Source organism: Pelobates fuscus, chromosome 5, assembly GCF_036172605.1.
Source record: "Pelobates fuscus isolate aPelFus1 chromosome 5, aPelFus1.pri, whole genome shotgun sequence".
In the NCBI taxonomy this organism is placed as follows: domain Eukaryota; kingdom Metazoa; phylum Chordata; class Amphibia; order Anura; family Pelobatidae; genus Pelobates; species Pelobates fuscus.
In genome coordinates, this window is record NC_086321.1 from 29,538,367 (window position 1) to 29,552,834 (window position 14,468).

A 14,468-nucleotide genomic window follows, 5' to 3' on the forward strand; every position below is an offset into this window, starting at 1 on the left:
TGTCCCTCATATAAAATGACAGCATGATTTAATATTTTTTTCTGCTGTTGGAAGCTTGCCATCTATTTTGCTTACAATGATTTTCGTGCCTGGCATTGCTGCAAGATATGGGAAATGGAAGGATGTTATAGTTTAAGGAAATAAACACGTGGCCTGTAGTTAACATCGTTTGACATTGAAGTTTGCTGATTAGAACGATTTTTGGATCTTTAAAAATACAAAAATGTAATGAAATGCTGTGATATCACTTAACAGCCCTTCTTGTATCACTAGTTCAGAAAGTAATGAAATCCCAGTGGTTGGGACCAGGAAGTACGGCTTAGTGAACTTCCATCAGCACTCCAGATGTTTTGGACTACACCTCCCATGATGCCATGCCAGCATTATAGGTGTAAGAGCATTATGGGGGATGTAGTCCACAACATTTGGAGTGCCGAAGGTTGCCTTTCCCTGAATCACATAGAACCCAGGTGTCATTTTTCCTTGGACGCATGATTCACAAGAACGTTAGCGGCAAAGTAGATGCTGATGGCGTGCTTTAAGTTCTACGTGTTTTGGTTTTTGCTTTGGTTTATTACAAAAGGGCAGCCTTGCCGCACTCACATCGAAAGCTTATGGGCAGGAGGCATTGAGAACTGATAGTTTAAGTGACAAAAGCAATGATATTAATGTTCATCCTCATTCCGCATTGTATACAATGTTATCTGTACCTTGGTAATCAATGACCATGTTTACCACATCTTGCCTGTCAACTGTCTCTCACCTTGACTGTCTTATAAAAAATTGCAACGTGTTTTTTTTTTTGTTTTTTTTTAGGGATTTACATGTTTTTTTAACCTTTTATTAAATCGTTATATGTCTAATTATTTTTATAGAATAAAATGCATATATTGTCAGGCGGTAAGCAGTAATGAAGCAATACATAAACTATGGATCTTACAAAAAAACAAGTTCCTGAAATGGAATTTAAATATCCACTAACCATATTTATCCCTAGTAAGTATCCTCAGTGATATTTTTGTTCTTTTAAATGGTTACTCCAACCAACATGATTGCTTCTGCTTTGGGGTTGTGCCGAGCTTCGCCTGGCACTGGATAAAGGTAGTTACACTTTAGTTTTATAGGGCATTATTCTAGTAAAGTGGCATATAACCCCCCTCCCCATTAACCCCCCCCAAAATATATAATCTTTATGAAATTCTCATAAATTCTCATTTTGACTGTGTTGGCATTTCCCTGACATTCAAACCCTCCCAGGATACATACTGAGACAAAGTAGGAACCTTTGGTGCCACAACAGCATAGACAAGTCATTCAATGGCATTCATAATAACATAGATCATGGTTTGTATAAACGTTGCACATGTTTATAGAGGGTAGGGGGAGGTAAGAAGAGACAAGCCAGTTGATAGTGTACAACTGTTAGGCTTAAGAATCAATGTTATGAAGAATCAGCATGTAATTCTGCAGTCAAGTCTTAAAGGGACTCTCCAGTGCCAGGAAAACAAACCGTTTTCTTGGCACTGCATGTTGCTGGAGGGGTTAAAATCCCTACAGTGACTTACCTGAATCCAGCGGCGATGTCCCTCGGCACTGGGTCAGGCTCCGGCCGTGCTCCTCCCCCGCCAACGGCAGCCGGCGGGGGAGACCTAATGCGCATGTGCGGCATTACACCTCACCATAGGCAAGCATTATTCAATGCTTTCCTGTGGGGATTCGGGCGACACTGGAGGTCCTCATGCAGAGCGTGAGGATGTCCAGCGTTGTTTAAGCGACCAAAAAGTCGCGTAAGAACCCGGAAGATAGCCACTAGAGGAGGACTTAACCCTGCAAGGAAATTACTGCAGTTTACAAAAACTGCGAAAATTACACTTGTAGGGTTAAGGGTGATGGGAGTTGGCACCCAGACTACTCCAATGGGCAGAAGTGGTCTGGGTGCCTGGAGGGTCCCTTTAAAACAGTAAAAGTAGTAGTGCGAAGTAGTTTTTTCTTTTTTTAAAAGAGACAAGTCTACCTATACTATATAACCAAGTTGCAAGTTAAAAAAAGCCTTGGTCCTTAAGGGGTTAAGACGCTCGTATTTATTTCTCAGAACAGCCCTGCCCTTGGTCACACCCCCTTTAACCCCTAAAATAAAAGTGTCCTTCTTTATCCATTTAAAATGTTGGGAGTTGAAACTGGTTAACAGAAAAAAGAATGAAACGTTCCTCTGGCCTATCTTGTGAAAATCTCTCTCAATAATCATATATTTACAAAAATAAAAAAGCACACCTGTTTATAGAACTAGGATTGCAAAGAACATACCCCACAAATAAACATTAAACACATCACAGATATGGAACACAGAGTCATTTTTTAAGATTCGTAGAGCGGAAGACACAAGAGGTTTAAATGTAAATAACTATTGTGTTCAATAAACGAGGGAGCCAAGATAGAAATAAATTACAAATATGCCGAAGCAAATGAGCTCTTGTTAGTGTAGAGTCGAAATATAATATTAAGACGATCTCTAACATCGCGCAGGTCGAGGGAAGGTTCAACTTTGTAACAAGAAATCCAAAAAGTAATCAGACTTTGGAATTTGCTTCCAGGGGAAGAAGTGTCTGCAAATTTACTCAGAGAATTTAAACATAAATTGGATTCCTGTAAAAATATAGAAGACAAGGCCTTTGGTTATGTCAAGATTTTTTTTTTAACTGGAATAAAAAAAATAATAAAAAAAAAGGAAAAAACACTTGTACCTTGTAAAGGTTTTCTCTTAATCAAGCATATTTTAAATGTCTTCAAAATAAAATATATCATGCACACTCTATTATTTGTTTACGTTTTGGGTTTATGTACTTTGATACCTTTGTTCCAGCCAGTGGTGAAACATCACTATACTAGCTATCCCACCACATAGCACCTCCGACTTCTATTGTCTCCCTGATGGTCTAGGCTAGGGACTAGACTAGAGGTTTGTGTTTTTCCTTAACACTGGTTACCTTGGCTCAAATGCAAGCTTAAGGGCACTGTAAGGGAGAATGTACAGGGAGATCTGTGCAAGAAGAATCACATATCTCCTCTACGTCCTCGAGAAGGTGATATGTGGAAAAACCAAAGTTGTATCTTGTATTCTGCACAAGTTGTAGTTCCTTGACTGATATAAATCACCTATCATACCATTATCATACACATTTATTTGCGAGATTCGATCCCGAGTCTCAGCCGGAAAGGGTTACTTACCATTGTCATTTACTATTGAGTTGGATAACTGGATTGAGGCCATCTGTATAAATCTTGAATGTTTTTGTAATTTTTTTTTTTTTTTACTTCTCAAGCATTCAGAGTCTGAGCCTCTTGCAGTTTATTTTCTCTGAATCATTTAAAATACCCCCGCCGCCATAACAATTTAAGCTACCATTTTTTTCCCCATGGGCACCCATTGTTAAACTAAAAAGCATCAGCTGACTCTCTCCGGTTATTAGTGGCTGCCCTTCTAACCCTTCCTCATACCACTCTGCAGAGAGGGACGGAAGCAGGAGCGCTGGGTGTTAAGGTCCCAAAATCATGCTTAAATCATTACCAAACATCTAGACATTTTTGCACCATAACGACTTAAACTGGGGGTGGGATGTTGCCTTTAAAATAAATAGTCTTTAAATGCTCTAAGCTCTCACTGATTTTATTGTAAGAAAAAGTGATGGTTTTATGTTGTCTGTAATTTAGGTTTTTTTGGTACAGATGTTTTCCTGTAATATCATGAAGGGTAGTTAGGCTTTTTATATAAGTGTACAAAAATACACTGACAGTTTTGGCCAAGAGTGAATTAAACAACCAGCAAAAGCAGAAAGTGTTTTTATTCGCTCATTGAGACAAAATAACAGGTAATAAAAATTATATGCTTTTGATGTAGGTAGTATTTCTTTTTTGTAAGTTGAATTTACAGAGAAACTATCAATAAAATGTCTTCCTTTGTTAGCTTAGCAGTAAAGCTATCCTGTGAACACACTTTTATTTTTCATATAGAATGTAATATGCTCCACACTTATTATTGTATGTTTGCTGAATTAATCCTAATTGAATTTCACTTTTTATCATTGTATTTACTGATCATGTTTTTTTTTTTACACGTTTAATATTTTATTTATGTAGACTTATCATATAAAAATGTAAGATAAAAATTGCGCACTCGTAGGGCTCGTTATACCTTGCATCCCCCTCCTGGTCCTCCCATGGTTCTTTACACTCTCTGTGCGCATGCTCGTGGGTAAGAATTAGAGGCTTCTCAATAAAAAAGCCTCTGATTGGTCTTTTCTTCGAGTCTGTGTTGGGAAAAAGAGGAGGGCTTGCAAAGGCTGCAGACATAAGAACTGCAGCTTTTGCAAGCTTTTTTTTAGATATACTCTCAATGATAAAATGCATAACTAAATGCATGCATGGTCCATTGGCGATATATCTAATACCGGTAAATACTTTTAGCATGACGTGTTCATTTAATCATTTATCTTAGTTTCTGAATATAAATAATGGTAAAATCATGAGGGGGAAAAAAGGAGCAAAAAATTCTGCAAAAGCGTTTAAAAGTGGTTGAAACACAGCTTTTTGGCACATATTTTACAGAAAAATAATCATCAATGTAAAAAGTTGTAGTAACAAGTTCTATACATTAAAAACTGGTGTAAATGTGAAAAGAAAATTAAACCTGTTTCATACATCTAAATGTATTTATAAATCTTTGTTATTATTAAAAAAAAAAAACTAAAAAACTTGTAGAGTTTGGTGACTGCGTTTGCTTATAACCTCTGTGTTTCATTCAGTCCCTGGTACAGGGGATCACCTGCGGAAAAATGAGAAATATTTAACTTTTGGTCACCTGAAATATCTATCCAAATTTATCAAAATCTTTTTGTGGCTTGAAGAAAAAGTGGAAGAATCGATTTCTGAAATACAGTTGTTTCCAAACTCTAGTGATATAAAGGGAAATATGCAAGGTAAGAATTTCAAAATAATTATTTTGGTATAAAAAAAGGTTAAATGAAACCTAGAATGGTGCTGCAGCAGTGATCACCTCACCTATTGTACTAGGATATTTAAAAATGAATTCTGTGCAAATATTTATTTACTGTATCTGCCCATAGTATAACACAACAACATTTTCAGCCATTAACCCCTTAAGACCGCAGCCAAATGTACAAGTTGTGAACGAAACAAAATGTAAACAAAACCTGGCATTTGCGCTATATGTCTGTCCAACCGTAATTCACCTCTTTCATATTAAATGCACCCACACTTATTATATATCATTTTATTCAGGGGAAACAGGGCTTTCATTTATTATCAAATATTTAGCTATGAAACATAATTTAATATGAAAAAAATGGGAGAAAATAAGATTAACCTTGGGTTGTCTACTATTGCAAATAGTATGCCATCATAGGGGTAATTTTCATTCTTGGGCTACCATAGGGTCATAAAGGCAATGTAAGCAATCTGGCGAATTTTAATGTGAAAAAAATGAAACACAAGCCTTATATTTGACGCTGTAATTTTTGAAAACACCATAAAACCTGTACATGAGGGGTACTGTTGTACTCGGGAGACTTCGCTGAACACAAATATTTGTGTTTCAAAACAGTAAAAAGTATTGCAGCAATAATATCGTCCGTGTAAGTGCTGTTTGTGCGTGAAAAATGCAAAAAATGTCACTTTTACTGGCGATATCATGGTTGTAATACATTTTACTGTTTTGAAACACTAATATTTGTGTTCAGCGAAGTCTCCCGAGTAAAACAGTACCCCCCATGTACAGGTTTTATGGTGTCTTGGAAAGTTATAGGGTTAAATATAGTGCTAGCAAATTAAATTCCCTATACTTTCGGCATGGGTTGTCAGGCAGGTCCCGCTAATTGTAATTAATTAGGATACCTGATTATGTAAAATTATTACATAAATATATGTGTAGAATTAATATATGTATATATATATATATATACACATATGTGTATATATACGTATATATATATATATATATATATATATATAATTTTTTAAAATATTTTTATTTATATATAGGTATATATAGTGATATATACGTATATATTTATGTATATAGATATATATATATTATTTCGTTCTACGTGTATTTTGATATAAATATATATATATATTAATATCACAATACAGTTAGAACGAAATAAAACACATCTATATATTTTTTAATATTTTATTTTCAATTATTTTTTTATTTTATTTTTTACGTATTTACATTTTTTTTATATTATATATAAATATATATATATATATATATAAAACAATGATTATATATATATTTAATCAGTATCAGTCTACGTGTAATTTGATATTAATATATATATATATATATATATAATTATATATATATATATATATATATATATTAATATTAAAATACACCTAGACAGTGTATGTGTGTGTATGTATATGTGTATATATATACTTAGATCATATATATATAATATATATATATGATCTAAGTATATATATATATATTTTTTTTTACACTTATTTTATTTTATTTTTATTTGATTTCAGCCAGCAGGGGGACTAACTGTCATTACAGTTAGTCCCCCTGCTGGCAATGCACCAGGCAGCTATCCCGGCCATGTGATTGTGAGGTCCTCGCAAGGACCTCACTCTCACATGGCCGGGAGGGCTGCAGGAGGATGGACGTGCCGTGGGGGGCTCCCTGGGAGTCCCCCCAACCGCGATCGCCGGCGTGGGATCGCCGGCGACCGGGTAAGTAAATAAAAACCGGAGGGCGTACATTTACGTCCTGCCGCGTTTAGAGCCGCTTTGTAAATGTACGCCCTCCGGACTTAAAGGGTTAAATACACTTAAAGGGGCATTTAGAAAATAAAATAAGATTTTCTTAAAGGGACACTCCAGACCCATCTTAGCTGCTGAGATGCTTCATGTGTAAAAAAGTGTGTCCACTTTCCCATTTTACAAAAAAGTGCAGATTTCAGTAGAAATTTACACTTTTAGAAATGAACCTTGTTACACCCCACTGGCTTTCAAACTGACAACAAATCTCGTTACTTCCTGGTTTGGCTAGCTCAGTGGAGCTAAATGCACAAGGCAGGCAATTGCCTAGTGCAGCTGCCTTGCAAAGACTTGATCTTCAATGAGAAGTCTGTGATTGGACAGACAGAGAAAGTCTGAGCTGGGTAAGAAGGGAAGGTCTTGCAAAGACAGCAGACAATAGATATGCAGCTTTTGCAAATTGTTTTATATATGCCCCCAATGGGAAAAAAAATGCATATTTAATTGCATGCATGTTTTCATTGGGGTTATTTCTACTAATAGTGATTTTTATTTATTATTTTGTATTTGCTCATTGTAGTGTACCCTTAAATGCATTATATGGTGTTTTATTTAAATTTATACAGTTTTTAAAACCAAAATATAAAAATTTACATTCACAGGAGCAAAGAGTTACAATTAAACCCTAAAAATAATACATAATGTAACATACATTGTCAAAGAAAAATAAATCTATTTACGTTTACAGAGTTTTGACATTGATTTGCAAGCTAATCTAAATGGTCAAATGTAATAGTTGTCTCCTATAGAACTGCATGTTTCTTGTTTTTTGTTTTTTTTGTCTTATACCTCCTAACTGTCCTGGATCAAGCAAGTCAGTCCCAAGTGTGAATTCTTGTCTAGCAGTCCCGGGTCTCCAAATAGCACAATGTGATCACAGTATAAAAAGTATAGAGCTTTTTAACAGAGCTCTACAAGTTTTCAGCTCTTGCACGCCCCTTTTCTTGCACTTGAGGTTTGCCCTTTAATATCACTAAGCAAATAGGAATAGTTACAGGAAGATGCAGTAAAGGAAACAGAATACAACACATCACATAAAGTAAGCATTGTTTTATTTAATTAAATAGATCTCCCTTTTTTTGGCACCGCTTTGTCTAATTATTGGTTGCACTGTTTTCCCTCCCAGCTTTCAGTAACGTTCCCTTTGTACAGCACTGAATTAAAAATCGGCACTTTATAAAAGCAATACCTTAAAATACATTGATAACCCCGCAGGTTATATGAGGTTTGCCCTAATCTTCTCCTGTTTATCAAAGTGTTTATATGTAATTATGTGAATGTATTATTTTGCTTTTACACTAATCTGCAAGCACGTTAGTTATCGTTGTTGTTGTTTTTTTTCCTTTTTAATCTTTTTATTTCCTGGCAATGGAAAGTCACTAAGCAAAACCTGCTTTTTATTAATCTTATTCAACTGGAAAAAAAAATTTGTTGTATAATAGAAGGATTGTATAGAAAGATAGCAGAACCCAGGTAGAATCAACGTTGGCCCATCTGCCCTTTTTATCAACTCCATATTGTGAAAAGTCTGAACAAATGAATACAGCATATAGCACCATGGCAGTCATATAGCCTGTTTAGGGCTTTCAATGTTCTTTAAAAACTTAATAAAGGTCTCCTCTGAGTTTGGATTAAAAGAACCTGTTAAGAAGGCAATTGCTTCCCAGGAGATAACCTCTGACGATAAGAAAAGGGAAAAAAAAGTGGTTTTGCGGCTTTCACATTGTCAAGACAGAAAGGTCTCTGTATCTTTGTCCTACAAATGAATTTTGAGAATAATCTCACACTGCTGTAAGAGATAAAATCCAGGTACGTCTTGCCTGCCAGCATCTTAAATTTCCACTAAGGATTTGGTAAGGGATTATAAGTTTCTATTTGTGCTAGTTGCAGAGGAAGGTGTGATCAGACGACTGCTAGAAAAGGTGCCATTTCCACATTGTGTGAAATTTATTTCAGTTACTCCATTGTTCTTGTTTATTACTGAGGTTCCAAACATGCCTCTTATGGAATTATAGAGCAGATATCAGAGTGGCCATGGGTTCTATGCCTTTTCCTTTAAGATCGTTATAAACCAAGGTCAAAGCTGGGAGGCTGAAAAGGCAACGTCCATGAAATAGACAGGTCAGCAGACGCACTGACTGCTTTGAGCCAAAATGAGATCAGCTATATGTCTTTTTTAAGGATGTCATATGACAGGTAGCAGGAAAAAGAAATAGGTGAAACTAGATCGAAAAACTTGACATGTTAGCTTTTGGCTGTGATTTCTACAATCTTTCATTGTGTCTATAAGGGAGCTAATTAGCTGTGTGAGATTCAGCATAGCAAGTATGGGGAGCCTCACTTAAATGGTATTTGTCCTTGATCATCTGTGTTTTAGAAGTACTGTGATATGTGAATATATATATGTATTCAAATATCCTAAGTAACTAGCCAAAACTAAAGGTTACTGGCCACCTTGTGACTCTTGTGCAGCATTTTCTTTTATAATAAAGGTGTATTATAACATTTGAAGTATTTAATAATGTTCTAAATGCCCCATATTAACATGTTAGTCTAAACACCATAACCACCACAGTTTATTGTCGTAGCTATGGCTCAACTCCCTCTGGTTTTGTCAAAGCGTTTTCAGGTGGTTAAAAAAAGCCGCCTCCCACCAAAAATAATCAATAAAAAATAAACCAAGAAAACAAAAGATTACTTGGCAGGGGTAGTCACAATCCAGTCCTGTCCATGGTGCCGTGGATATATGCCTAATATTGGGAATAAATATTGGGTATTGCTCGTGATGTGCAATGATAGGCTGTGAGAGCTGGGAAATAGCAGCATTTGGCCTCACAGAATCACAGTTTATTAAAGCGAGTTTTATAGCTGTGGAGCTGTGCAATAAACTGTTGCAAACGTGAAAGCTTCTACTACAGTGGTATAAATAACAATGAAACAGGAAAGGCAGTGGAGTTTTAAAAATATGGGAGTTCATCTGAATGCGGGAAAGTGTGAATCCCACAATATGAACCTTTTCACATACCACTAATTCATATGGCCCCCATCTGATTACATCGCGTTCCCATTCACTTCGAAATCTCTAAGTACGTAGTTCTATATCAAAATGTCTGATTCTGATGATTTTTGTTCCGTGTAGGAATTTCCAAGAATGACTGCAGTGAGAGTAAACCAAGGGAAACCCATGTCTTGGATGAGGATTCTCTACTGATGAAGGAAATGGTGCGTGTAGTATTTCCTACCATGTGTAGAATCAATTGAATTAGTTGTGAAACACTTTCTGCTTAATTCACGTTCTGTAAGAGGGCTTTAATGGTAAGGAGGATCTGATCGGGGTAATGACGATTTCAGTTGGAGCATGACATAGCCTAGTTTCTGCTTCACATCCTAAATATAATATAAATAACATTACATTCATTTTTAATTGACAAAAAAATAAAATAATCAAGGGGATTTTATGTTTAACTCTTTAAGCCCCCCTCCCCCGTCCTTATACATGTATTTTGCTTTGTTTGTACAGAAATATCAAAGTGATCACATGACCTTAGCATTCTATATATATTTTGTTCCCTTTGACAGACCAAGGCAGGGATTACACACTTCCTTCCAGCCATACCAATTCATACCAGTAATGTGTTGCTGTGATTGGCTGAATGCGGACACTCTCAGCCAATCACTGCCGGCAATTGCTGGTTAGAGGGGATGGGCTGCCATGGCCCTTATTTAGCACTAAAACATTTAACTTGAATAGAAAGACAGTGCCAGGGGGCTCCAGGCACTATACACACTTTAATGAGGTGAGGTTGTTACTTTGCCTAGAGTATCCATTTAAATGACAACTGGAAGCACCAAAATAACGTATGCATTTTCCATAGTTTATGATGCAGTGAGGTTCTTATTATTGTCCTCTTCCTTATAGTTGTTTGTTAATGCAGTGATTACTTTGCTGTGCTTTTTACCCAGTCACTGGTAGAGGAAGCTGTGCTTCTACCTCTGACTGTAAAAAAATGTTGCTACGGCTTACAAACACCATTCAGCTTATCACCTCCCCAAGAGTCTCCGGGCTTCAGCAAATGAGCCACAGGCTTAGTCAGCAGCTCGGGCGAATCCTTTGCCCAGTCCCATTTACAAAACTGTAAGTGGTGCTGTCAGGAAACTGACAGTAGTTGTATATGGCTGCTAATTTATCCATTCCATTTATCTGGTGAATAGAACTTCTGCTGGAGGCTGAATTACTATGCTATGAGCCCCATCCGGCGATGGGTTTTTGGGTTAAGGTCATAGACCAGAGTGAGAGGCATCTCCTTTAAATTTGCAATTCAGTATTTTTGTGAATTGTCGCAAACCTGAAAAGTGCAGCCAACATAAAATTTAATGCACATCAACTTCCCACTCAGCAACCCAATCCTTACAAACACCTGATGAACAATTCTCAGACTGCAAAGTCAGCCTTGTCTGGGGTGAAACTGGTTCTTTGTCTTGTATTTTAATTCCTAAAGCTATAATGACCTTTAGCCATTTAGTTTGCTGCTCCGTCCCAAGTGGATGAAAAAGTTAGGTAACTTACCTTTTCTTCCAATCCACAGTGCTCTTTCTGTGACTGGTCCCGCTTCATTGGCTAAGATCATTAGTCTTGATGATCTCAACCAATGCAGTGACTTCCTATAGGAAATAATTATGAGGCTAGTGAGATTGAAACAGCTGAGTTTCACTTGGCTATTTCTGCAGAAGAACCTCTAATGACTGTCAGAATCACAGCCACTCGAGGCATTTAAACCCTGCAATTTAAACATTGCCACCCCTGCAGAACAGCAATGTTTGCAGTTGCAGGGGTGACAAAAAGGCAAAAAAAAAAACAAGGACACGGCATCCAGACCAATTCATTGAAATGAAGTTGCCCCAGTGCCTATGGTGTCTTTTCAAAATACAAATGAACATAAGTTATTTATTATTAAGGGAACTGAGGAGGGACTGCTCAAAGGCACAATAATAGTATAGAGAACATCTGCTTTAACCCCCCCTATGATTTTCAGTTAATTTCTTGCATAGATCCTACAGAAAATGTAGAGTATGTTAAGATTTATGTCACTCATCTAAAGCTACTTGGTAATTATTCCAGGAATAAAATATGTAGCTGCAATATTATACGTTTCTCCTATTTCCTTTATAAGTATTATGTATTCTCTATCTTGTAATAATGCTGCAAAATATTTGCAATTTTGTTAGGAAAAGACAATAACTGTCACTAACACAGGTTGTCTCTACAGAAGATATGAATTGGTTATATAAAACTGTTTGCTGTATTTTGCAAACTGAAGCCCTTATGGGTCGAAACGTCGGTTAATCTTTGATGTTCTACCTATTGGAATAAATTCCCTTGTTTTCATTTGCCAAGTCCTGAGAGTGCATCTCTTCATTTCTATTTTATATATATATATATATATATATATATATATATATATATATATATATATATATATATATATATAGATATAATTCTCCACAAAGAAAGGCACACTCTGGGCTTTTTGAAGAAAATTATTCGTCTTTATTAAAAAACACACGTTATACAGCAAATCGACGTTTCAGTCCATCATAGGACTTTCATCAGGATCATATATATATATATATATATATATATCACACAATATACACAAGAAATTTTAGAGTTCTGTGGTTTCTCTGATGGCCGTGCATATATATGAGTCCTATGAGCTGTATGATACATTTTATATATGTATATATTTTTTTTAATTCTTTATTTTGGTGCGCAAGGTGATTAGTACATACAAGCTCATGGTGCCCCAACAGCATTCCTCGAGCATTTTGTCAAGCATTATATTAGGAGCAGTGGGATAACGAGTACATTTTTATACATTTAACAGCTATATAACAATAACTTTCGATCTGCTTGCGTGTAGAATATGATTCATGACTATTTAGTTGCGTCTTTTAAATACAGTGCGATTAGTCTCTAGGAGGTTTACATCATATCACATATTCTGCCCTGCTTATGTTAAGGTAAGTCGCTTACTCCACGTGGCTATGTAAAGCTAATTAGTAGATGTGAACATGCAATCTATGTCTATCGCTGAGAACGTGTAGGTTAACTTGCATGAGGAAACAAACATTTTATAGCTAAACATTCTAGGTGCAGGTCGCCTAGATTTGCCTTGTTTGACTTGCTTACAGGTGCGGTGTTTATTCCATCGTGGTGCCTAACACTAAGTCACCTGTCTATGTCTAGGTACATGCTAATCTGGGTAGAAGTATTATATCAAGGCTAGGCGCACAGTTCTATGCATTTATAGATTCGAGACACACATTAATTATACTGTATATATCCAATCATGATAGGCATACACTATGCTAAAGTCCTCTGGGTTCCCCCCGATTTGAGTCCCTTTTCGAGCCAGCCGGTAGAGAGGTGCACCTCCAAGAATGTGTGCATAGATGGTGCTGGTATAAACCGGGAACACAAGGGGTGGTGTTGTATGCAAATCTAGAATTATTGGTAAATAATAATCAACAGTGTCCCTTTTACTTAGCTGCTGGGTACTATAGCGCCCTGTGGTGAGCAAATGTCCCGGCAGTGATAGGCCTTTTCAGGGTACATTTTATATTTTTTTTAATCGTGCTCTTTTAATCAAACATGGATGGAGAGATTACTATGTTCAAGTGTAACAGCCATTTGGAACTAAGGCTATTTTGGTACTTTTCCTATGTTTGTACTTCCACATGAACTCTTTCTCTTTAATTGCACCTATACATACTTTATATAATTGTTAAGAAGCAGTAGGGCTCTCTTCTGATATCATATATGTATACATAACGTACCGTTAAGCATGCATGAATAAATTATTAAAAATAAGGAAATTCTATGTATAGCATATAATCATTTCTGCACAACCAGTGTAACTAAAGAAATATAGATTGGCATATTATTGCTTATTGTTAAAATAAGGCATATGTCTAGTATTTCAATACATTGCAAGTTATAGAACAAAGATCAAGGAGTGAAGTTAAGTTTTAAAACAAAATCTTTGGCAAATTTAGTCTTGCTGAGACCATACCTATAATATCAATCATAGAATCCAAAAACACCAAACAAAATATATATTTGTAGAAAGTACACCTCCCAGGTAAGGAGATTTTGACATTTTCCATTAAACATTTTATCACCATCTGCCAAATCCATTATATGTCACATCTATTATATATAGTCTATTGTGTTTTTGTGAGGAGTTCACAGATCATGTGTATCATTACCATAAAAAACCCACACTATATTCTGCAACCTGAGTCCTATCTGTATAACAGTTGTAAGGCCATGTGACTGACATTATTGCCTGGAAAAATTTGACAACCAAATAAGGCATTGATTTAGTATTTTGTTTGGGATTTTGGTATAAAATCTGAAAAAAAATGTTTCGGGGGGTTACCGAATAAACAAAATGTTACCGAATTAAACAGTTTTTCATAATATGAAATAATTTTAAAAGTGTATCCAAAAAATTGGGGCCCAAGTCAGAACTGAAGTAAAAAGAGTTGATTTCTCATTTTATTTTATTTTACGCACCTCCTAAATACTTTTTAGGATACGGATGAGTATACTTAATGTTAAA

The 14,468-nt window shown here is 35.9% G+C and overlaps 1 protein-coding gene across 1 annotated transcript in view; it reads left to right on the plus strand.

Annotated features, from left to right (window-relative positions):
- The window catches only part of KIAA0825 (KIAA0825 ortholog), a 391,566-nt gene that overhangs the window by 78,975 nt on the left and 298,123 nt on the right, over positions 1 to 14,468 (plus strand). The window contains exons 5-6 of the mRNA XM_063453688.1: positions 4,800 to 4,973; positions 9,983 to 10,065. Of these exons, the coding sequence (XP_063309758.1) occupies positions 4,800 to 4,973; positions 9,983 to 10,065 (257 nt within the window). The remainder of the gene's footprint in view (positions 1 to 4,799; positions 4,974 to 9,982; positions 10,066 to 14,468) is intronic.